The following is a 24,370-nucleotide window of genomic DNA, read 5'->3' as shown; positions in this document are numbered from 1 at the left end:
ACCTTTGACAGTATTTTTAATTTACTACACTGTGGTAAAATTTTAATTTTCATGCATAAAATGCAACCCTGTCATTTCACACATTGCTTGAATACATTTAATTGGTTGAACATACGTGTTATTGAGGTAAATAATAAACGGCAAGTTTTAATCTTTAATTTTATATAAATTCGTGTTACTAATAAGTCTTGCAAAGATTTAAACGAGAAGCGTCAAATGAAATGGTTAACCAATGTCGCGCCTGCCTCAATTCGAACGACACCTCCTTTATTCGTATGGAGACGCACATAGCTGATGGTGTCGATTTCTTTACATGCTTTAGCTTATGCACACAATTGGAAGCGGGACTTGATGACGGGCTGCCAGGAGTATTGTGCACACATTGTTCTCAAGATCTCGAAATATCTTTTAATTTCGTACAAAATGCCAGACAGGCTGATGGAATACTTCGTGAAAGCTTTTCACACAAGTACTTGTCCTCCGAAATGGATTCATTAGATAGCGAAATGGGTGATACAGTAATGGAGCCTTTAGAAGTAGTAGAAGGCAGTGAAGTGGAAGATTGTGTGGTTGAGGAAATCATAGAACACGTACATGTTCCAGGAGAAGTTTCCGAAGAGCATGAAGAGAGCAGTGTTGTAGAAATAATGGAGGTAACTTAATATACAACTAGTGTTTATGTACGAAATATATTTTAACATCATTATTACATAGGTTGAAAAAAATGAACTAAGCATTTGTGAAAGCTCTTTAGATAACATAGAACTTATCGATAACAGTTATGTGGACCAAACTGTTGAGACAACGGAGGTTGAGATGGACGAGGAACGTGAATCACAATCAAAAACAGCAGGATATTATGCAGAAGACGAAGGTGACGAAGAATACCTGAAAATGTACAAAGAAAATGTTGCGCAATCGGACGCAAGCAATACATCCAGTAAAGGAGGAAAATGGAAATGCATAGAATGCAAACGTGTTTTGTGTGGTGATGTTTCTTATGAGGGTCATATGAATATGCACCGTTCATTGCGACCGTACAAATGTACGCTATGCATGTGTGCATTCCGATGCAAAAATAAACTGGACAACCATATACAACTGCGCCATGCACAAGAAAACGAACTACAAACCACCGATCGTATGAATTTCCAAACATTATATTTGTATAATTTGTAGTAAAAATTTTTTTTTTCATTTCCAGTAAACAATTGTAAAAAGTGTACGAAAACTTTCGAGGCAACCGAAGAATTGAAAGAGCACCAAGAACTAATACATCCCGATAGTTATCCTGTACAATGTAGACGCTGTCCGTTGTTACCACCATTCGCGCGAACAAAATTAACGGAACACTTTCGTAATGAACATCCAGCAGAACATAGAAAATACTTTCCCACAGTTGGTAGACCACCAAACGATCCAGCCAAAGCAACACCATGGCAATGTGAAGTGTGTAAATGTTTTATGCGTTCAGAAGCCGCTTTGCGTGATCACAGACATACGCACCAGAATGAACGGCCGCATGAGTGCCAATTTTGTGCAAAACGTTTTGTTACTACTAGTAATTTACGTCAACATATGCGCGGTGTACACACGGAGGAATATGAGAAGTTAGTTAGTGAAGGCGGTGATACGATAGTGCAATGTGAAATGTGTAAAAAACAACTGCTCAGGCGAAATCTCGAAAAACATATGGCCTTACATGTGAAAAAGGAGCGCGAGGCGAAGGAGACGCAAACGAAATTTCTTTGTGCCTACTGCTGTAAGTAAACAAATATTTTTCTATTAGCTGTAAGTATTCAAATGTTTTTTACTATTATTTATACCGAAATATTTAAAAATATTAGGAGATTTTATAAACATGTTTTTTTTTTTGTAAAAACGTGAATTTGTGTCCGGTTCGCGAAAAAAGTAAATTATAAAATAGCTGTAATGCTTCTATAAAAACTTCTCATAAAGTTCATAAACCTTACGTTGTACGTATTTGTTGTTGTAAACTTAAAGGACGTTCAACAAATATTTTTAAAAATGCTTATAAAACGAACGTGCCTGTCCTGAAATAAATTCGATTTGTAAATCGCGACTATCTATGTATATCTATTAAACGTTAGTTGGCGTATAAATGTCGCCACAGCAAGATTTTACAAATCGTTTTGGATTCTTAAATGTTTACAACAACAAATATGCTTGAAACGTCTAACAAATGTTGCTTGACTTCCCTTATAATAGCTAGTATTAAAATTGGTTTAGTGAAAAATCTCATCTAGCATACGATTTTTTTTTCAAAGCCGAAACTTTTATTAGTGCTAAATTGTTTTAAAAATTAAGCTGTGATTTCTAGTAAAGTTTCTAAAAGTAATTAAAAATATATGAACATGCTAAATATTTTCTCAGCACGCGAGTGTAAAAGTCAAAAATCCCTCAATCAACACGAGAAAATGCATCAGGGGGCATCACCGGATGTTATATACATTTGCTCGGACTGTGATCGTTCCTATGCTACACAACATTTGTTGCAGCAGCATCGCAAACAAGCGCACAAAGAACGAGATCACTTTTGCCCGATATGTGGCAATGGTTTTAAGCTCAAGAATCAATTGGTAAATCACATGAAATTGCATTTGGAAAAAAATATCAAATGTCCACATTGTGAAAAATGCTATGCGCGTAAATTCGATCTAGATGTGCATCTGCGCAGTCATACGGGAGAGCTGCCATTCGCCTGTCATCTGTGTGAGAAACGTTTTGCAATAAAAGTACGTTTGACATACCATCTACAGAAGCACTATGGCATAAAGCATCGTTGTAAGGATTGCGGTGCAGAATTCAATTCGAAACAGAAATTAAAAGCGCATAGTTTCAAACACACGGGCATGCCCTATCGTTGTGAAAGATGTGATGGACATGGCTTTGCCAATCGCGATGTGTAAGTATTGACAGAGCAATGTCAATTGCTACAATATATTAATTTCGTTTCATTTTATTGCAGCTTCAAACGACATTTGCAGCGCGTACATTGCACGAGTATGAGCGACGAAGAGTTAGTTGCTATGTTCCAGCAAAACACTGGCAAGGCCACACGCATACGACAGATTGAATATTTTGACGAACATTCGCAAGGGACGGCTTCTAAAATAGCTACGGAAGCGGATAATACTTTGATTAATGCCGACGAAATTGCACTGGAATCGGAAGTGGTGCACAGCTGAAAGTAGTTGCAGTAGAGATTTTGTACTTTATGTTGTATATACAGTTATATGTATATCTAACATTTTAGACGATAGATTAGATAAAATAAAATAAAAAGTACGCCAAATATACGAACATACATGCACTTTAAAATTATGTATTACTTTAATTTTACATTTCAACTTTGCAACTTACAAAGTGATGAACTAAAATTTTCAAAATTTAAAATAATAACCAATCTACAAATTCCTGCTTTGCAGCACGTGAATTCTCCAATGCGAAATCGCTCAGTGTGCATGAACACAACGTGCATCTGGTTAAATTGGAGGAGCCAAAATATGCATGTGGCTTTTGTAAGCGCAAATGTTATCAACAGCGTGATCTCAATTGTCACATGCAGCGCGTGCATCTAGCGGAGCGCAAACACTATTGTAATGTATGCGGTAATGCGTTCAAGAGCGCTTGGGAGCTGACCGCCCACAGGCTATTGCATGCCGCAGACAAGTCTTTCGAATGCATACACTGTCAAAGTCAATACACACGGCAAGCAGATTTAATTGTGCACATGCGCACACATACCGGCGAACTGCCATACGCTTGCCACCTGTGTAGTAAACGTTTCGCAATCAAAGTACGACTCACATATCACTTGCAACGGCATGAAGGCGTCAAACATCCGTGCACATATTGTGGGAGTGTTTATTACAATCGTAATCAACTAAAAGAGCATCTCTTCAAGCATACTGGCATGCCTTATCGCTGTGAATTGTGTCCAGATGTTGGATTTACGCGCCGTTTGCGGTAAGCGCGTCTTTGACGAGTGTTTAAAGCATTTGTGTGTGTGTAATTACGTGTTAATTTTTAATAAATTTACCTTTAGTTTTTCCAATCATATGCAACGCGTTCATAATAAAATTCTAACAGCTGACGAATTGGCAGCTGTTTTTGCGAAATACACGGGAAAGGCGATACATTTCAATTCCAGCAACAAATCTCAGGAGAATATGGACTCACAGGAATTAGCTGATTTCATTGTAGATGAAGAGAAAGAAGATGAAAATATGGTTAATGAAGTTTGATTATACATACTTGTAAATTATGAAAATTATTTCTATAACTTTATGTATAGCAAATTTGAAAAAATTTAAGCATTAAATAAATAATGAAAAATTATATATGTAAATGCTATTACCTAATTAAAGATAAAAGATTTTTTTTAGAATAGACGCGATTATTACACATTTTTTTAGTGGTAATTAGCTTTTAATATAAATATCACCACACAGGTTTAATAAAGCAAGGAAAGGAGAGCTATAAAAAGAGGAGGTTAATGGTGCAAAGTCTCGATGAGTAGAATTTTAAACTACTATAGTACAAAATGATTTTATAACTCCAAATTAAATTAACTCTACCTTACACAGACATTATCAGATTATAGATTATCAAATATATTAAAAACAGGAAAAAAAGTTAACTTCGATTGCAATGAAGCTATAGTAACCCTATGATCGGTGTTGTTGTTGCTGTAGTAGCGACAGAAAACATTCCTGAAGTAATTTGGAGGAATGGTGCCGAGTTGACAGTCCGGGTCCGTCCCGTTTACTTAGACCCGACTGTCGAGGGAACGGCGTTCATTTTGTATGGCAACTATATGCTATAGTGGGCCGATCTGAATAATTTGTTCGAAGAATATAGTGTTGACTTTGACAACAACAACAATAATCTATGCCAAAGTTCGTGTAGATACCTCGTAAAAAATTCATACAAGAACTTGATTGCGATTGTTCAGTTTGAATGACAGATATATGCTATAGTGAACCAATATAGACGATTCCAACAAATGAGCAGCTTATTGAAGAGATAAGGATGTGTGCAAAATTTTAGATTGATATCTCGAAAACTGAGTGACAGATATAGCATGGCTAAATCGACACAGCTCTTCACTCTGTTCGGTTATATATTATTAACTTTATAGGGTCATTAAAGCAATAAATAAAAGAAATACGAAATTATTTTGTACAACTTTAAGTTCATTATTATATTTAAAAATATAAATAATATTTTTTGTTTGTTGTACAAATGTTTTAGTTTGACTGCTCTTGCTCTATATTTTGCGCCTCCGACTGCAATTCTTCCAGAGTTTTCACATGCGGATTTCGGCCAGTATTCGCTTTGAACATTGCACAATACTCCTCATCAGTCATAGTCATATCGTGCATACGCAATAAATGCTTTCGAAAACTAAGAAATGATGTCAAAAGAAACGCATATCAACAAAGGACAATATATACAAAAAGTGAAGAAGTACTTACACATCACGCTGCGCACAGCCGTATTCACAAACGGAACATCTATATGGCATGCCAGTGTGTTTATATGAATGGATTTTCAACTGTTTAACATGATTGAATTCTTTTCCGCACTCCTGGCATTTCCGCTTTATGCCAGCATGACGCTGCAGGTGATAATTAAGGCGCACTTTGATTTTAAACCTACGATCACACAAATGACAAGCGTATGGCTCTTCGCCTGTGTGTATGCGCATATGGACTTTCAAATCAGATGAGCGTATAAACTTTTTTTCGCACACAGTGCATGCGAAATTACGTTCCAAGTGCAAACGTTTATGACTATGCAGTAAAACGTAACTCTTGAAGGGATCGCCGCAAATATCACAGATAAATTTACGCTCGGACGTGTGCACGTTCTCGATGTGGTTTTTCAAATATTTCGGATCAACTTTTTTTTGACATATTGGACATTCCTTGGGTTCGGGTTTCTCGCACATATGAACTTTTTTCTCATGCAATTTAACAGACGTTTCCGAATTATATTCACGCGCTATAGTAATAAGAAAGAGTTATTGCATAAGTTATTGAAAATATTTTTTTTTTAATACTTACGGCAGAATGCACACAGAAATTTTCTTTTTTTATTCAAGGCATACTTGTGCCGTCTGTCGTGATACTTAATTTCACTTGTTGGTATGTCCTTATGACAAAATGTGCAATTAACAAATCCATTGTTTGCTGTTTCATTTTCCATTTCCACCACCGTAGTACTGATTTCACTATCTGCAACAGGCGTTGCTAACAAATCTTGGTGTTTGCGTCTTTTGTGGTGATAAAGCGAATTTTGGCTTGCAAAACGCATATTGCAAAACGCGCATTCAAATAACTTATCGTCGTCATGTTTGGCATTTTGCCGTGTATATTGGTTATGTTTCACTTTCAAATGTCCTTGAAGAGACGCTTTTAATCTGAACTGTCTGGCGCATAAGGAACACTTGTATGGCTTATTCGCATCGTCATCCTCAACACCAACCGCAGCTTTTAAGCTACTTATGGAATGATTATGTATGCGTTTAACATGCGCCCGATACGTACCATGTTTTCTAAAACTCATCAAACATAATGGACAGTCAAATTTGTGTTCCTTTATGTGATAGGATAACTCCAGTATGGATGAAAATTGCAGTTGGCAATCGTCACATCCAAAAGTATTCTTCTCATCATTATCATTACAACGTCTTCTCGTACGCGGAAAATATTTTCTATAAGAATTTTTATGCTTCTTCTGAATATGTTTAGGTAGATCTTCACGTTGTAAGGATTCACTACACCATGTGCATTGAAATGACGATTCTGTGCTATGTACAAGAGATTCATGAAGTTGTAGTTCGGTGGGAAGCTCGTATACTTTTGGACATTTCATGCAAATGATGTGAGCTAGAAAATGAAAATAAACTTACATAGAAACGGAAAAATTCAACAATTAAAAATCCTACATTTGTGCAGATCGAATATATGATCTTTCAGTTTCTTTTGCGATAAATATGTGCAATCGCATATTTCACAAGAATGTGATATGCCTGGCTTGATAACGTCACCGCTGTCATCATCGCTGTCCCCGCCGTGCAGTGAAGGTTCGGAATCACTTTTCACAACATGATCCTCCATTATTCTTTCAAAATCTTCTGAAAGCTCTAGTTCCACCTTTATTTCTGACGCAGATATAGCCACTTCAGCACCGCCAGCAGTGTTGAAAGTTTCAGTTGCGACAATTTGTCGTTCTGGTGTCGCTAAAGGATCATTAGTGCATTCCACTATATACTAATGAAAACAATTATTAAACTTTATATTTATGGTGGAGACATATTTTCGATGGTCTTCCTGTACCTGTGTAGTTTGGGTTGTAGTATAAATGCCTACGCCATCTTTTTGTGTTGTCAAACTCTTTTTAAGTTCTTCATCGGACTTACGAGCCCTCTTTATAAAATTATAGGCATCATGTAGGTCTTCTGTGCAAGTTGTACATAATATTTGTGGAAGTTCATCATTCACTGTTGCTTGTAGTTGAGTGCACTCATTAAAGTAATCGTATAAAGTTTTACCATCCTCCGCAATTGCGGCATAATTCATATCCACAACCGTTTCACAATCCACTTGCATACAAGCACGGCAGTGCATTTTTTATATTTTGTTTTCGTTGCAATTCCAATTTGTTTGCGATACAAAATATACTTATTTCACGATCTTTTTTAATGCTAATTAGTGATGATAAAACAAGCAATACAATATCGATTTTACCGATGTTCTTGCTTTGCTCGATAGTTCTGCACTAATATCGGTAGGAACACCAGATAAAATAAACAGCTGCGCAAATAACAAAAACTTAATGGGAAAACTTTAGAATACCGTTCCAGGATTCCGGGAATAACATTGATAGCCGCTGGTATGTTAAAACGAATTAGTGAAGTGTTAGTGGATATAAAAATGAAGTATAAGTGTAAAATTCATTTCATATGGAAAAAATACATACTTGAAATAATTGAGATTTTGAACTTTAAACCCAAATATCTCGAAAACTATAAGTTTTTTACGGTTATATCTATATACATTCTTGATCTGGAGGACCTCCTCTATCCGCGTATACCCATTTTATCGCCGAAATCCTGGGACGGTATTCTAAAGCCGACCCAATTAATAATAAAAACAATAAAACAAAAATGTAACAAATAATAAGATTAAATAAAAATAAATAAAAAATTTTAAAATATATATAATAAAATTAAAAAAATAATAATAAACAAAGTTTTAAAAATATTTTTGAAATGCAGATTATATGTGCCAGAGATGGGCATTAAGTTTCGATATATCGGAGAAGTATCATCAATAGGCCCTGGTATATATATTTTTATATATCGATAGTACGGCAATAGTAAACCGTTAAATCAGCATTTGTGCACAACTCAATATACACCTTATTCTGTTTTACATAGCTTGGTTGTAAAAAGAAACATTGATCATTCCCCTATATTTGTGCTATTTACAACTGCTCTGACCATTAAACTTGTTTGAATCCATAAAATGCTAATACCTCTAAATTTGTGAAATGAACATAGTATTTCCCAAAAATTAAATCTGACAAATAAAATTGAGCTCAAAATATTTTGAAAAATGTTTTATTTTCAAACCGTGTTAAATCAAAACCGTGTAACAAAACGAAATTAGATGTACCAGTATATCTACTGTGGTGCACAATTTGGTAAGAAAAGGAGATTAGATACTTGTATATAGATTTTCTATTGTAATATTTGGTTGCCATTCAAATAGTAGATATAAGTAACATTACAATTTCTTACTAAAATACAATGTTATAAGTTGCACAAATTAATTACACTTTTCCTTTCAAGAAAAATAATGATAAACCCGATAGCATTTTTTAAGATTTTTCTAAATAAAAACAACACTACCCCTATGCATTAATTTGAATTATCTGATGTTTGCAAATTTTCTGTCAACTTTTTTAGGTATTCAACACTTTTTACGCGAGGCGATTTACCAGTATTCGTTTTAAACATTAAAAATAATTCATCTTCAGTAATTTTAATGTCATGTTTTCGGAGCATATGTGTCGTTATACTGCAATAAAAATATATAAGTTTTCTCATTCTCATTAAACAGACAATGTTAAATTCAATAAAACTTACTATTCACGTTTTGCAGTTTGATAATCGCAAGCAGTGCATCTATATGGCATTTTCCCATTATGTTCGAACGAGTGTCTTCGCAATGTTGTGCCATCGCTGAATTCTTTGCCACAAACTTTGCATATTTTCTTTATATTTGCATGGTGTTCTAAATGATAGGTAAAGTGTGACCGGGTTCGAAATTGACGATCACATAAATGGCATGCATATGGCAATTCGCCCGTGTGAATGCGCATATGCACTTTCAGGGCAGATGTTTCCGTAAATTTCCTATCACATACACTGCATGGCAAATGGCGATCTGTCAGATGCAACAGTTTATGCCGTTTAAGTTGACTAGGACTCTTATAGGCACCGCCACAAATATCGCAAATGTTATTACGTTCCCCTATATGTACAGTTTTAATATGATTCTTTATGTAATCCGACTTTAATTTTTTCTGACATATTGGACACTCCTTAATATCTGTTTTTGAATTGAGATGCTGACTTCTTTCGTGCGACGCCAACGACACATTTGAACATAACACGCGTGCTGGAATATTAAAGATTTTTTTATATAAGCATTTATTTCGTAAATTGGTATACAAATTATTTATAACGTCAATACTTACGACAAAATGAACAGAGAAACCTCTTTTTCTCCTTTATTTGCGGAATATTTTTCTTTTTACTTTTTTCCTTTTTACCCGATTTTTTTGGCGCTTGAACGGTGTCCTCGTCCTCGTCTTCTTCTTCTGACATCGATGATTCCTTTGCTTGATTTTCTGTCGTTTTTTGTTTAACTTTTGATTCTGTTCCTTTACTGTGCTTGTCTTTTAAATGCATATTGTATAAGCCTAAATTTATATAGCTTTTGTTACAAGCTTTACATTGAATCGGTTTATCTTTGCTATCTCCCGCTAATGGTATAGCCGGAAATTGGCTTGCTGAACAGTTATGCAAACGTTTAACATGTAAGTAATATGTACGCATTCTGTTAAAATTTTTTAAACAGAATGGACATTTAACCAGGTGTGATCTAATATGCTCTGTTAAATCAATAACCGTTGTGTAAATATTTTGACAATATTTACATGTGTATTTTGTGGGCGATCGAATATCCGTATCGATTACATGTCGTTTTTGTACATAAGGGAAATACCAAAAGTAGCGGGAATTATGAGTTGTTTGAAAATGACTGACAAGCTCATTACGAGGCAATAGAGGTTTTTCACTACAGAAATTACATTGTACTGGTGAATCGGTTCCGTGTACAAGTTGGTAGTGAATTCTCAACTCAATAGGCATATTAAAAATCTTTGGGCAACTTAAGCAAATTACTTCAGCTAAAATATATAAATATAAAAATATTTTAAGGTGATAAATAGATTATACCTATGGACTTACATTTATGCTGTTGTGATATATGTTTTTCAAGTTCACTTTTGTTTGTGTATGTACTACTACATATCTCACAATTATAATCCACATTTTTTATGCGCTCCTTTTCACTTTCATATTCGTCCTGCCGAAATAAATTATGTGTTTTAGTTTCATTTGCCATGATTACTTGCAACTGTTCATCATTGTCATCCGCTGCTGTATCTTGTATTTCTGTGGTGGCCACCGGTGTGCTATCCCTTACGATTTCTATTTGTGTTTCCTCAAAACATCGATTTGGAGATTCCTCTAAGCACGAATTTTCTGTTGGAAATTCCAGCAAAGTTCGATTTGGAGATTCCATTAAGCAAGACTTTTCCGTTGAAAATTCCATCAAAGGTTCCTCCAAAGATCGATTTGGAGCTTCCTCTAAGCACGACTTTTCCGTTGGAAATTCCACCAAAGCTTCCGCCAAAGTTCGATTTGGAGCTTCCTCTAAACAAGACTTTTCCGTTGGAAATGCCATCAAAGCTTCATCCCAAGATCCATTTGGAGATTCCTCTAAGCAAGACTTTTCCGTTGGCAATTCCAGCAAAGCTTCCTCCAAAGCTCGATTCGAAGATTCCTCTAAGCATGACTTTTCCGTTGGAAATTCCATCAAAGGTTCCTCTAAAGATCCATTTGGAGATTCCTCTAAGCAAAACTTTTCCTTTGGCAATTCCAGCAAAGCTTCCTCCAAAGTTCGATTTGGAGCTTTCTCTAAACAAGACTTTTCCGTTGGAAATTCCAGCAAAGCTTCCTCCAAAGTTCGATCTGGAGATTTTTCTAAGCACGACTTTTCCGTTGGAAATTCCACCAAAGTTTCCTCCAAAGATTCATTTGGAGCTTCCTCTAAGCAAGACTTTTTTGTTGGAAATTCCATCAAAGCTTCCTCGGAAGATCGATTTGGAGCTTCCTCTAAGCAAGACTTCTCCGTTGGAAATTCAATCAAAGGTTCCTCCAAAGATCGATTTGGATCTTCCTCTAAGCAAGACTTTTCCTTTGGCAATTCCACCGAAGGTTTCTTAAGAGCCTTTAGCGCTTCATGAAAACTCATATCTAATGGATCTTCAGTACTTTCTTCCGTATCCTAAGATATAAATTTTAATATTTCTTATTCATTTAATCATTTAACATATATTTACCTCCAGCATACACAATTCCTCTGGTGAACTATCAACCGAATCAGTTTCCATTTTTTGAGATATTAGAAGTTTCTTAAATTCCTCATTCGACTGACGTGCACTTCTTCTAAAGTTATATGCTATTTCTAGCTTTTGTGCACATAGTTTACAAAGTGTTTTGGGCAGATCATCATTTGCTGATGCATCTAGTTGTGTACATTCATTGAAGCAATCGTAAAGGTTTTTGCCGTCTTCTGTGCCAAGAATATTCATCTCGAACAAGATTTGGCATTTACTTTGCATACACACCCGACAATGCATTTTTGTACTTATTTTAACATGGAGAAGTATTACACCCAATTAAATTTAGGCGAAATGTAAATAAATGTTAGTTTGTACTACCGCTTTACATACAATTCCTTTGATTATCTCATTAGTAATGAAACTGTTGTAATAAATTTATCGATAACAAATCGATATAAAAATACTTTTATTGCAATGTTTTAACTAAAATTAATTAAAATTACTTCAATGAATATAATGATATTACATTTTGTTTTGATTACCTGCGGTAAATATGGAATGATAAGAAGAGCTGAATTTAGTTTACTTAAATCAGAAAGCTTTGTATTTCGAATGTTCAAGTGATGGGAAACCACATCAGCCTGAGCATGGTATTTTATTTGCCGCGAAATTTGTAACCCACAGATGTAAACGACGGAGATCCTATAAAATATATACTTACATATATAAATGATCAGCATGGCGAGCTGAGATGATTTTTCCATGTTCATCTGCCTATACATACGCAAATTAGTCAATCAGTTTGAAATTTTGCACACGTCTCCAAGAAGTTGCTCATTTGTCGGAACCGATACCTAATATCGTACCACTATAGCATATAGCATATAAACAGAATGATCACAATCATGTCTTCGTATGTACAATTTTTTTATTTTAGATATCTTTATGAATTTTGGCGTGGATAATTGTATAAAACAATTCTGCAATCTCCGAATACTGAACGATAAAAATCAAGCTCTTGTATGGAATATTTAATATTATAGCTTGGGTGCAAATGAAGTTAACGTTTTTTCTTGTTACATGTTTTATTTATGCTTCCTTTGCAGGCTTTAACCAAAGTATGTCAAAAATGTTGAAATAGTAATGGATTATTTTATTTCCAATGCGTTTTTCTAATTTAAAAACTTTCAATATTTTTTGTTACTGTTTTTGTAAATAATTACAGAATTAGTAAAATAAACTAAACCCCATTTCTATTCGCCATTACCATTACTAAAGTCATGGACATACAGCTCATCGTTCAATACAACGTCGTCAACTACCTTTACATAAGGAGATCTGCCAGTATTCGTTTGGAATATTGCAAATAACTCATCAACTGACATCGTTTTGTCATGCTTATTCAACATATGTTTGACGAAACTATAAATAGTAAAGAATGTAACAATCAAATATTCAATTAAAATTAATAATAAATTTACGTACTAATCTCGTTTGACAGAGCCGTAACCGCAAACTGAACACGTATATGGCATAATGTTGGTATGTACATAGAAATGGTTTCTTAAAGATTTGCCGTGTTTGAACTCCTTTCCACAAACGTTGCATTTGTGTTTAATACGAGCATGTTGTTGCAAGTGATATGTGAGATGAACTCTTATTCGAAAGCGACGATCACATAAATGGCAGGCATATGGCTTTTCACCTGTGTGAAGCCGCATATGCACTTTGAGTTCAGATTTTTCAGTAAACCTTTTATCACATACTGGACATGGATGATTGCGATCCTTGGTGTGTAAAAGTCTGTGTCGCATAACGTTATCATTGGTTTTATACATGTTGCCACAAATATCGCATTTAAATTTTCGCTCTCCAATGTGCACATTTTCGATATGTTTTCTTAAATATGCCTTATCAAATTTCTTTTGGCAAAATGAGCATTCCTTAAGATCAGGTTCAATGTGTAAATGCTGATTCCTTTCATGAATCTGTACAGCACGTTTAGTAGACAATACACGGGCTGAAAAAAATGTATACAGTAGAGTGAGAATTACGTTTTGAAATAAATATACAATGTTAGTTAATGATTTTCACTTACGACAGAATGAGCAAAGGAACCTTTTCTTCGCTTTTAGATTTTGCTTATGTATATTTGCTTGCAGATTTTCCTTAGGAGATTCCTGTTCACATTCGGAGGTATATATATTTCTATACAAACTCTTTTCAGGCTGTTCTATACAATCGTTGGATTCAACGTCGTCTTCTACGTTAGAAATGGTTCCATGACAAACATTAGATTTAACTGTCTCACTATTGTCACTTAGCATTTCTGCATCGCTTTTATCAGATTCATGTTTTCGGCGTAAGTGTCTGTCGTAGGCAGCTATAGTTGCAAAGGTTACATTGCAAATTTTGCAATTTATAAGTTGGTCTTCAATTATTTCAACTCCTTTCATAACAACCTGCGTAGCAGGGACTTCAGTTTCTGAGCAGTTATGTAACCGTTTAATATGTCTGTAATACCTACTCACATCTGTGCAAATCTTCGAGCAGAAGGGACATTTAAATAAATGTTTTTTTACATGAAGCTGAAGTTTGAAATCCGATGAATATAATTGTTTACAATACAAGCACGGTAATCTAGTAGTATCGATTTCTATTTCTATATGATTAGTTTCTTCAAAACTTAAACTTGAACTATCTTCTTTCGTTTCATTCGACTTTTTTATTAGCGTTTTATTGTCATTTTGTATATCAAAAACTGATGTGGAAGTGTTGTCCATTTCTAACCTGTGACTCCTTATATGTGTCTGCAAATCTCCTATATTATATTCTACTGCATCAGTCTCATATGCCTCAATACCGGGAAATGAATCTTCTTGGTAAGAGTCTTCTATTATATCCGCTTGTGACTGATTATGGTCGTTGGAACATTCACCTTCGAAACTAGAAAATTGGTTCCAAGCTTCCTCAACCAGAGAGAATTCACTATCAGTTCGTTTTACAGATTTCACCGCTTCACAGAATTCTATCTCCAAAGGATCGTTTGAGCAATCTTCAATATCCTATTGAATAAATCTTCATCGAATTATGTTATTGCATAAAGTAATACATATTTTTCTGTATAATTACCACAATTGAATTAGTAGGAGATTGTGTATTAATTTTTTGTAGTCTTAGAAACTTTTCAAACATTTCGTTAGACTCCAGTGCACATTTTTTAAAGCTATATGCAATGCGTAGTTTTCCAGTGCAGGTTTTGCACAGTGTTTTAGGAAAACTATCACTGGCAGTTGCACATAGCTGTGTACAATCATTGAAGTAGTCAAAAAGTGTTTGTCCTCCATCTGCTCCACCAACACTCATATCAATTAAGCTGTTACAGTTTGCTTTCATGCACGCTCGGCATTGCATTTTACTATACTTTAAATTCTTTAAATATAACTTTAATACTTTATAATACTTAATTATCACTTTTAATAACTTTTTATAGTATTACACTCTTCAAAATAATTCTGTTACAAAGATGCAGGAGATATGAGAAACAGGGAATTGAATTTTGCATATTAGCGTCTGTAAACAGCTGATTACTGATAAGAGAGCTCCCTTTCTAATCATGTAGAGATGTGTTTTACTTTCGATTGATATTCAATTATCAATAACATACCAGGAAGTCACAGCTATCGAAACTCAAATCCATTGAAAGATTTGATGGCGAAACTAACAAATACAACTCTTAAGGCTTTGGCGTTAGAAAGGGATAAACGCTCACAAGTGTCTCGGTTAGAATCATCGTAAAGGGTATATACCATGGTCAGAATTGTCAATTAGTTCTTAATAAACTCATAAAAACTTCAACAGAAGTCCCTGTTAGGTAATTAACCGGTGACTTAACCGATAGGTGGCTTGCATAGTTTATTATGAAAGCAATCACAAATCCTCTTCCATTGGATCTACGTGAACGCAGCAGGATTTATATCCGCCAAAGAACCATCAAATCGGCAGCATTCCTTAGCCACTACAGCAGAAAGTACTTGCAAAAAATTTAAAAACTACATATTTATTTGTAAAAAAAATTTAATGCATTTGATACGCAGTCAAAAAAAAAAATAACATTAATAATTTGACACTTATCTTAGTTAGTTTTAATATTTAAAATTTGATTACGAAATAATAGGTTGTACTCGTCTAATAATACATAATTAATTAGCGAAGAATAGATATTAAATATAAAATAAATTTAAAAAACTGTAAATGCGTTATATAATACATATTTATGTATGCTAATTATATTGTAAGAGGACCAATGGCAATCAAATTGAACTCGCTTCACATTTAAGAGGTGTGCATGTTTACAAATATAAATGAAAAAAATAACGTGATTTATATGAAAACGAATACAATTTTACGATAAATAAAATTAATATTATCCGTTCAGAGCTAGTTAATTAATAGATGTTTATGTTTTTAGTATATTTATGTAATAATTGATGTATAAAATTAAAATACACAATATTAATTACTATTTTTAAGCTATTAACGCTTTATAATAAATAATACATATGTTGCTTATATTGAAGTCATTGTTGGCACTAGCTAAATTTTGCTGTGATCTACTTTCATCATATTGGAGAAGCTCAATTTTTAACTTATTTGTAAAATTTTCCAATAAGAAACCTTGTTTAATTGTTTTTCTTTTTCGGTTTCTTCGGATTACGCGAACGAGACTTTGCCTTACATAATGGGCAAATGGGAGCATTACGATGTATTTGCTGGTGACAAGATAGACATGACTTCATAGGTGGCGGTTGTTGACGTAGGTTCACATTAAAATCTGAACGAAATGAAGGATGATGACCAATTCCAATTGCCGGTGACTGCTGTAAACGAGATGAAGGTGGAGGAGGCGGCGGTGGAGCAGAAAAATCGCTTTTGCCCAAACGTACCGCAGCCGCAGCAGCGGCAGCATTGCCTGTTCCGGGTGGAGCGGGTGGCATAAAAGCATGCCCACCAGTGGGTCCAGTACCACCGCCCGTTGGTGGCAATGCAGTGACGGTAGCTTCCGGAAGAAGTGGATGTCGAGGATGAGGACGTGCCAATGATGTTGGTTGTGCTGCAGCAACAGCAGCCGCAGCAGCGGCGCTCACCTTTAAAAAGTTTGTTTGGAAACGATCTTTTGATATTGGACTACCCTCTTCTTCATGTAAGTCACGTAGGGGACTTAATCCTAAATAGTCGCGACGCATATGATCAATTTGATATTTAAGTGCTAGATAATCTTCATACACACGATTTGCCATGTCTACGGAACGCGTTTGATTTTCTTTTGTTTGCTTTATTATGTTTTCCATATCGTTTATGTCGGCATGTATTTGTCTTAGCTCTTCGACATGTGACATTTTTTCTTCCAACAAATGCTCCATTTCTTTACGGTATTCATCCAGACATTTTTCTTCATCATCACTTAATTTCACCTCTTTGATGATTTTCAATTTTAACTTTTCTAAAGCAATTGTTTTATCACGTATATCCTTGATAGCTTCAAGTTTGGCATAATAGTGGCGCTCATTGGAGCTGGAAATATCGCTGGTGGCCATTTTTTCTTATTAACCCCCTTCTGTTAGTGTTTGCGTTGGTCGATGGTTAGGGGTTTTCTTCGCAGGAGTTCCGTCACGTCACAAAATATGTTGTCGACTTTGTATAACACTCACACAAATCAGATACAATAATTTTATTGCATATTTATCAGTATTATAATATTAAATGTGTGATATTTTATAAAATTCACTTAATAAAATTAATTTGCAAAATCTAAAACTTCTTAATGTTGTGTACAAAACTCAGTTCTTCTTCTTTAGATAAAACTGATTCACAATGGTATACCTGAAGGTTCGGCTTTGTTTTACAGCCATAGTAAAACGAGTAAATTTTTATGCCGATAATTTCGATTCCAATAAGAAATTATAATAATGATGAACACACATTATTATTTAGGTTTAATTAAATATTGAAATATGAAATGCAAAGCTTTGAATTATTTAGAGCAGAGAGAAGAGACGTTGCCTTCTATTCTTACGCAACTATTATATTAGATTTCGGTACATTATTAGATGTCAACATATTTAAAATAAATTTTTCTGGCAACATTAGTTTTTTTGTTGTCAAGACAATGGTATCTGGGAAGATTGAAAAGGATTGAAATATTTTATTAGATGAATATCGTTTGAAAAAAGGGATCCTGCTTGCGAATAAAAATGAATTCGCCTAGTCGCGCTGAAATCCACTTTGAAGATATGCGTTGCTGTCGTTCCTGTCTGTCTGTGGCTTCCGAGGATGATCTTGAGGATTATATTGATCTACTGGAGACATTTACTGCCGAGTGTGGAAGCATTACTTTACTAGAGTCTTTCAATAAATGCACTTCCTTAAATGTGCTGATAGAAGATTTTATTATTGAAGGATATCCGCCTTGCCATTACATATGTGGACGTTGCCGTTTAGAACTCAAGCAAGCTAATGAGTTTATAGCCCGAGCACAATTAAATAATCAGTTATTAAAAGAACAATATAATCGTGCCAAATCTATACATTCCCCAATAAGTGATAGTGAGCTACATGAAATCGAAAATAAAAACGAATCCATTGCTGAAGAATCAGAACATGATGAAAATGAAGAGGAACTGAAAACTGGGGTACAATAGAAAATGCTACAAAATTAATATAACTACTAAAATAATAATAATTTTTAGAGTTTTACAGATTTCGAGTTTGACAACCAGAATTCTCCCGTGTTGGCTGCCAGTGAGATACTTGAGCCGCCGGATGATGATATTCAAGAAGATAACGAAATCGCGCCGACAACATTAATCAGTGTTGAACGAGTAATTTCTAAAAATGTTAAAAATGCTGTCAATAATTCGCAGACATCGAAAGCCAGTAAAGAATCTGTACTAAGTGCTAACACCTACCGAAATGAGGAAGACACAAATATTGATGAAACAGACAAGACATATTTTGAATTTAAATGTGAGTTTTGTACTTGCATATTCGAATTTCAAAGAGATTTACTGCAACATTATGAAATTGACCACGGTATGTAAAATGGGTGCTTGAATGGCTTTTTAGTTTTACACAATGCTTCAATATGTTTTATAGCGGACAAAACACTTAATTTTCCCTGCGACATTTGCCAAAATCGATTTGTAACGAAAAATGCTCTGCGACTGCATCGACGTCAGGTGCATCAGAAAGATGAATATCTGGATTGTAAGCATTGTGGACGTACCGTATTAAAAACATTCTATAACGTGCATTTGAGGCGCCACAAACAACTAAAATTCTTATGTAGCAAATGCCGTAAGTTACCAAAAATATTTTACACTGTTTTATATTAATATAAAATTTTATTTCGTTTCAGCAAAAAGATGTGTTTCGCGTTACACACTAAAAAAACATATGGAACTGCACTCCGAAGAGCGTGATCGCAATATTGAATGTGTCGATTGTGGCAAACGTTTCTTTTCACTTGAACATCTGCAATTACATCAAACCATTCACATTTCACCCGAAGATAGAGCAGTATTCGAATGTACTGTTTGCTCCAAAACATTCTTACGCAAATCGAATCTTGGTTTACATATGCAAATGCATCGCGGCGAGACAATGGATTGCCCACATTGCGATAAGAAGTTTGTAAGACGTAAAGATCTCGAAATACATATACGTTTCCATACTGGCGACTTTCCATACTCATGTTCGATGTGTGACCGAAAATTCGCCATTAAAGGACATCTTAACTATCATGAGAAACGTCATCTGGGCGTGCGTTACAAATGTGACGAATGCGAGAAAACATTTATAAATCTGGCCGGTTTGCGACAACATCAGTATGAGCACACGGGTATGCCACTAATGTGTAGTGTTTGTCAGCGCGGCTTTCCAACTCAATTCAAGTAAGTAAATATCCAGTGTTTATACCCTGTACAAAGTATATAAAGCTTGCCACGAAATTTGTAACAAGCTTGAGATTTTGATCTGAAAATTTGCACACGTCCTTTACTCCTCATGAAGCTGCTCATTTGTCACACCACGGATCACTATAGCATATAGCTGCCATACAAACTGAACGATCAAAATCATGTCCTTGCATGCAATTTTTTTTATTTGAAATATATCTTCACGAAATTTGTTCTGTATCATTGTTCAAAGCAACTGCACAATCTTCGAAAAAAATTCGTTCGGAACGTACATATATATAACATACCGCTGCCATGCAAATTGACTGATCAAAACAAGTTTTTGTATAGAATCTTTTGTATTTGTGAAGGGTATTATAGCTTCGATGCTACCGAATTTAACGTTTTTCCTTCTTTAATGGATCTACGTATATACATACACAACCGTATGTATGCGATTTACGTTAATACATTAAAGGCGTGACATTGTTTGTTTTTCTGCATTGTCATCCTGAATTAGTTGCGTGTTGAAGTATACATATATTTTGCTTCTTTTTTTTAGGATTCGCCGTCATTTGCGCAACGTACATAAACACCTTTTTAAGAAAACTGACTACTCAGATGCATTAGCAAAAAAGTATATAATCGCTACAACAAATTCAAATCAAGCAATCAAGAAAGCAACAGAGTTAGTAGATGAACTAGAAGACACAATCGAAATGCTTGAGGAGCATGCCGAAGACATTCCATTAAATATGCTGTCTGTTTAAGATAACAGTTTTGAATTATACATACATACATTATGGAATATTACTAGTCACAAAAGGATGTAATAATGGAAAATATAGCCAAATTTTAGTAAATAATATTTATTGAAAACCTAAATACAGTATTTAATATTAATAAGAAAACACCATCATCGATGTCGTATACATTAAACTACTTATAAAATATAATTAAGAATATACCATATGTATGTGCGTGTACTGCACTGCGCTACTCAACAGCCCTCCAACTCGGGTGGTATGGGAATGTCATTATGTGCCGCGAATTGTAGTAAGGCCTTGTATTTATTCTTCCAGTTAGTTATGTCTTTACGACATTGTTCATTATCATCATGCATGGTTTCCAGTTCAACCCATTCATGCGACTTTTCTGTCTCCAAGACATCTTTCTGTTCTATGCGCTTAATACGGCAACTAGCCGCATAACCACGATTCTTCAGCGTACGACGACGTTGCTTCATACGCACAACTTCTTCGCGATTGAGGCCCCGTGACTTCAAGGTGCGATTAAGGTCCCGCACGGATATAGAGACCAGTTCATCGTCGCTTATGTCAGGTATAGGACAGGGCGAAAGCGGTGCCTTTGTGTAATAAACAAAATAAAAGAAGTTAATATCTCATTCCACTTCATTTGTTTTCACATAATTTGTGAGTATTTTTTTCATAATTCATTGCATTTACGTAAATTTGTTGTGTTACCATTGATGATTTTCGTTCACGTCGATGCTGTAGTCCATCCATTTTGTTTGCGCAGTAGTCAAATTAGTTGACGTAGAAAAATTTGTTTATATTATAATAGATTCGCCTTAAATTTAACAAATTATAGCACTTGCACACTTTCAATTGAAAATAAATACCTGAATAAATAATTGTAATTGCAATTAAAATGTAGAAATTTCTCCAACAATATAGATATGAAATTCACTAATAAAACCCTTTACGATGATTAAAACTGATGAACAATATGAAACCTTTTCAATTTTTTTTATCAACAATAGCTGTAGGGTTGCTTCGTTAAGTATTAAATGTAGTGAAGTAAAGAAACTCACCACATGATGTTGCCATATCATAATTTGAATAATGCAACACAGTGAATAAATGAAACAGTGGTGAATAATTACCAGTGAAAAAAAATTTACTGCCCCGAAATTCCAATATCCTTCACAGTTGATTTCTTACAATAACTATTGTTGTAACTAAAGCTGAAACGGGTTGTTTCGAGAATGTAGAGATGTCTTGTCAAATAAAAAATGTTACCATATAAAGACTTGAGTTTGATTGGTCGGTTTGTAGAGTAAAGGACGTGTCAAAAGTTTTCGATCGATATCTCAAAAACTGAGGGACTAGTTCGCGTATATACAGACAAACAGACGAACGTGGCTAAAACGAGCTTTCTTTCGAAATTGATATTCTTCACAAAAGAAAAAAGGTTAAATTTATTGACTAGTATACAGTGGATCATATCAACAGTTGGACTGTGGGGGTGATACCAACCATTTATATAAGAAATATCATGCCCCAAAAACGATTTTACTGATTTGACAAATAATACTTTCGACATGTAGTAACTCTGATTCAAATCGGTCCATAACTTGGGTCCCATTGATTGAATATGAGCATATCTGGACTGTTGGTTGACTTCATATATACAATATTATATATATCGGTTAGTGCGTGGTATCTCAAAAAAATTGTTTCGAACGAAGAGGAGTAATTTTATGAAAATTTTAAGGGTACTTCAGTTTCTTTTCTTATTTTATATAATTTATTTACAATTTTCGTTACTTTGCTATTCTTTTATACACTATAAGGAATAGGAAGTATATAAAAAAAAAAAAAATATATATATATATATGTTTAAGAAACTATGTATATACAATGCTTAAAAATTATATATCACAGTTAAATTGCTAACATTAATACAATATTTAAAAAAAAAATTTTCATTATAAATTCTTAAATTAAAAAAAGTTTCAACCAAAAGCCATGCGAAAGAAGGCGCCCAAAGGCATATCAAACTCTGGTTCAAAATCCAAAATCGAAGCACCGCCACAATTTAATTGATAAAGATTACTGGCAGATCGTGTCTCCGATTGATGCGTCGCCATATCACATTGTAAACTGAACAGTATGAAAAGTACGCCGGCAGAGAACGTAAATGAATAGAGAAGGAGCAAATGTTAAATGAAATCTTTTTGAGTACTAATTTGTAGTTCCAGATGAGGGAACATCGAAAAATATAACTTCGAAAAAGAAAAAATCACCACACAATATGCGAAATGCTATAAATAGACACAACGAATATTCCTATATGAAAAATCGTTGCGCATACCTATTTAGATTTATGTTTTCAATTTCTATGATATGACAAATTTATAATCATAAAAAGCCTTCTGAATTAAAAATCTGTATTATCGGTAAAAACCTCAGAATTCATAATAAAATAAACATTTAATAGGCTATTTTTCCAACTTATGTATGTGCGTTGCGTGAGCAATATACTTATTAAACAAATGATAATAATAAAACGGTGGCTAAGCGGCCACGTTTCCACTTTTGTGGTGGCTTAGGTCGTAAGCGCGAAGGAGTTAAGCTCATTCCGAATACGAGCATATACGTTCGAATCCTAAAACTCATGAAACTGAAATTTTCTTTAATTTTTATTTTATTAATTGGAATCTAAGCATATCATAATTCAATTACTTTAATAGCATATTTAACTTCCTGAGATAATTAAAATATTTCAGGAAAATATGTTCATATGTTTGGGTTTATTGCATATTCCTTTATTTATGCGTATTTACACAAATGTGATAATCACACATACATTCATGAGTACACGTACGCTGATGCTTGCTTCTTCTTGCCCCGCACAAGCAATTTTGTCCACACTTTTTGCTTTTTGCGAGTTGAACGATCGCAGGCAAGGAGGGATTGGGGCGCACTGCCACATAATTATTTCAGATATATATTTTATTTATCGAATTTATTTTAAAAACGATTATAAGTATGAATATATGTGTATTTATATTTTTACGTATATTAATATTATAATTCGAAAATAAGTAATTTATGCATCAGTATTTTTCAATTCAAATTAAGCAGCATATTAATATACTATGAGCCCTCAGTTGAAACGCCTTTGTGTATGATGGCAAGCCAACGAAATAACGGCGAGTTCGCGCGGACATTGTGTTGTTGAAAAAAACCAAATGACGATTTTGTCGACAAACATACATATATACATATGAGCTCGCATACATATTGACGCCGAATTTTGCGCATCGTGGCGGAGTTGACAAAATTTGTTTCAATCGACAATTTTACGACAATGTCGATCGGCTATGTTGTCTCGTTTGTCCTTTTTGCAGGGCTTTCCTGTTGAAAATTGACTTATGCTCTTTTGAAATATTGCGATTACCGATTGGGCTGCATTTTCATAGCGTCGTATTTGGATAAATGGGCTAAATCGACAAACTATGAAATAATGATAATAAATAAACATATAAAAGTACTATATGGACTGTGCTTAGAATATATAGAAGTAGTTAATGATTTCATATGAATGGAAATTTAATATAAATTTTGTAATTTAATGCCATAAATAGTGCATAATATGCAAAAATATAAATATTATTTAAATTCGCTAAGAGGTCATGTTGCCAATTCTCCTTTTTGAAGTGAACATCAGACAAATTCTTCAATTTCTGATTTTTAGCAAATGTTGTGAGGAAGCAGCTTGTGGGCAACATACAAACGCGAGGGGGATGGTAGGATTTTCAGTGATACAAATTGTAAAATTGAAATTTTGCTGATTCTTCAATTTTACTGAAGACATTCAAATTCAATTTCATTCATTTTTATTTTCGCGCATTTGCGGTAGGAATTCTATATGAAAAC

General features: G+C 34.3%; 6 protein-coding genes across 9 annotated transcripts; 1 reads left to right on the top strand and 5 right to left on the bottom strand.

Annotated features, from left to right (window-relative positions):
* Positions 1-84: 84 nt before the first annotated feature.
* LOC106622065 (zinc finger protein Xfin) lies at positions 85-20,570 on the top strand. Its single transcript, XM_070110298.1, has 13 exons — positions 85-653; positions 715-1,141; positions 1,205-1,762; positions 2,395-2,926; positions 2,990-3,207; positions 3,450-3,990; positions 4,070-4,266; positions 16,628-16,785; positions 17,958-18,422; positions 18,480-18,822; positions 18,886-19,086; positions 19,148-19,682; positions 20,248-20,570. The coding sequence occupies exons 1-13, from the start codon at positions 222-224 to the stop codon at positions 20,453-20,455; spliced, it is 4,815 nt and encodes a 1,604-aa protein (XP_069966399.1). The 5' UTR covers positions 85-221; the 3' UTR covers positions 20,456-20,570.
* LOC106622059 (gastrula zinc finger protein XlCGF58.1) lies at positions 5,199-7,789 on the bottom strand. Its single transcript, XM_014241128.3, has 5 exons — positions 7,368-7,789; positions 6,977-7,301; positions 6,093-6,917; positions 5,502-6,030; positions 5,199-5,430 (listed from the first exon to the last, which is right to left on the bottom strand). Exons 1-5 carry the CDS (start codon positions 7,656-7,658, stop codon positions 5,274-5,276), a joined length of 2,127 nt encoding a protein of 708 aa, XP_014096603.3. The 5' UTR covers positions 7,659-7,789; the 3' UTR covers positions 5,199-5,273.
* LOC138857498 (zinc finger protein 420-like) lies at positions 8,621-12,133 on the bottom strand. The gene is made up of 5 exons (XM_070110273.1): positions 11,728-12,133; positions 10,571-11,672; positions 9,796-10,509; positions 9,182-9,716; positions 8,621-9,113 (listed from the first exon to the last, which is right to left on the bottom strand). Exons 1-5 carry the CDS (start codon positions 12,025-12,027, stop codon positions 8,954-8,956), a joined length of 2,811 nt encoding a protein of 936 aa, XP_069966374.1. The 5' UTR covers positions 12,028-12,133; the 3' UTR covers positions 8,621-8,953.
* Positions 12,639-15,381, bottom strand: LOC106622060 (zinc finger protein 260). The gene is made up of 4 exons (XM_014241130.3): positions 14,863-15,381; positions 13,829-14,795; positions 13,216-13,750; positions 12,639-13,152 (listed from the first exon to the last, which is right to left on the bottom strand). Exons 1-4 carry the CDS (start codon positions 15,142-15,144, stop codon positions 12,984-12,986), a joined length of 1,953 nt encoding a protein of 650 aa, XP_014096605.2. The 5' UTR covers positions 15,145-15,381; the 3' UTR covers positions 12,639-12,983.
* On the bottom strand, positions 15,853-17,599 carry LOC106622063 (zinc finger C4H2 domain-containing protein). Its single transcript, XM_014241133.3, has one exon. The coding sequence runs from the start codon at positions 17,325-17,327 to the stop codon at positions 16,413-16,415; it is 915 nt and encodes a 304-aa protein (XP_014096608.1). The 5' UTR covers positions 17,328-17,599; the 3' UTR covers positions 15,853-16,412.
* maf-S (MAF bZIP transcription factor K) lies at positions 20,539-21,463 on the bottom strand. 4 transcript variants are annotated; one of them, XM_036362091.2, is made up of 3 exons: positions 21,328-21,463; positions 21,152-21,196; positions 20,539-21,051 (listed from the first exon to the last, which is right to left on the bottom strand). In XM_036362091.2, exons 2-3 carry the CDS (start codon positions 21,170-21,172, stop codon positions 20,686-20,688), a joined length of 387 nt encoding a protein of 128 aa, XP_036217984.1. In that variant the 5' UTR covers positions 21,173-21,196; positions 21,328-21,463; the 3' UTR covers positions 20,539-20,685. The 4 variants fall into 4 exon arrangements, with proteins under 4 accessions (XP_036217984.1, XP_036217986.1, XP_036217982.1 ...); XM_036362093.2 differs by having other exon boundaries at positions 21,170-21,196; XM_036362089.2 differs by lacking the exon at positions 21,328-21,463 and having other exon boundaries at positions 21,152-21,275.
* Positions 21,464-24,370: the final 2,907 nt, after the last annotated feature.

Source organism: Bactrocera oleae, chromosome 5, assembly GCF_042242935.1.
Source record: "Bactrocera oleae isolate idBacOlea1 chromosome 5, idBacOlea1, whole genome shotgun sequence".
In the NCBI taxonomy this organism is placed as follows: domain Eukaryota; kingdom Metazoa; phylum Arthropoda; class Insecta; order Diptera; family Tephritidae; genus Bactrocera; species Bactrocera oleae.
The sequence above is the reverse complement of the archived record's forward strand: the minus strand, read 5'-3'. Positions and strand labels throughout refer to the sequence as shown.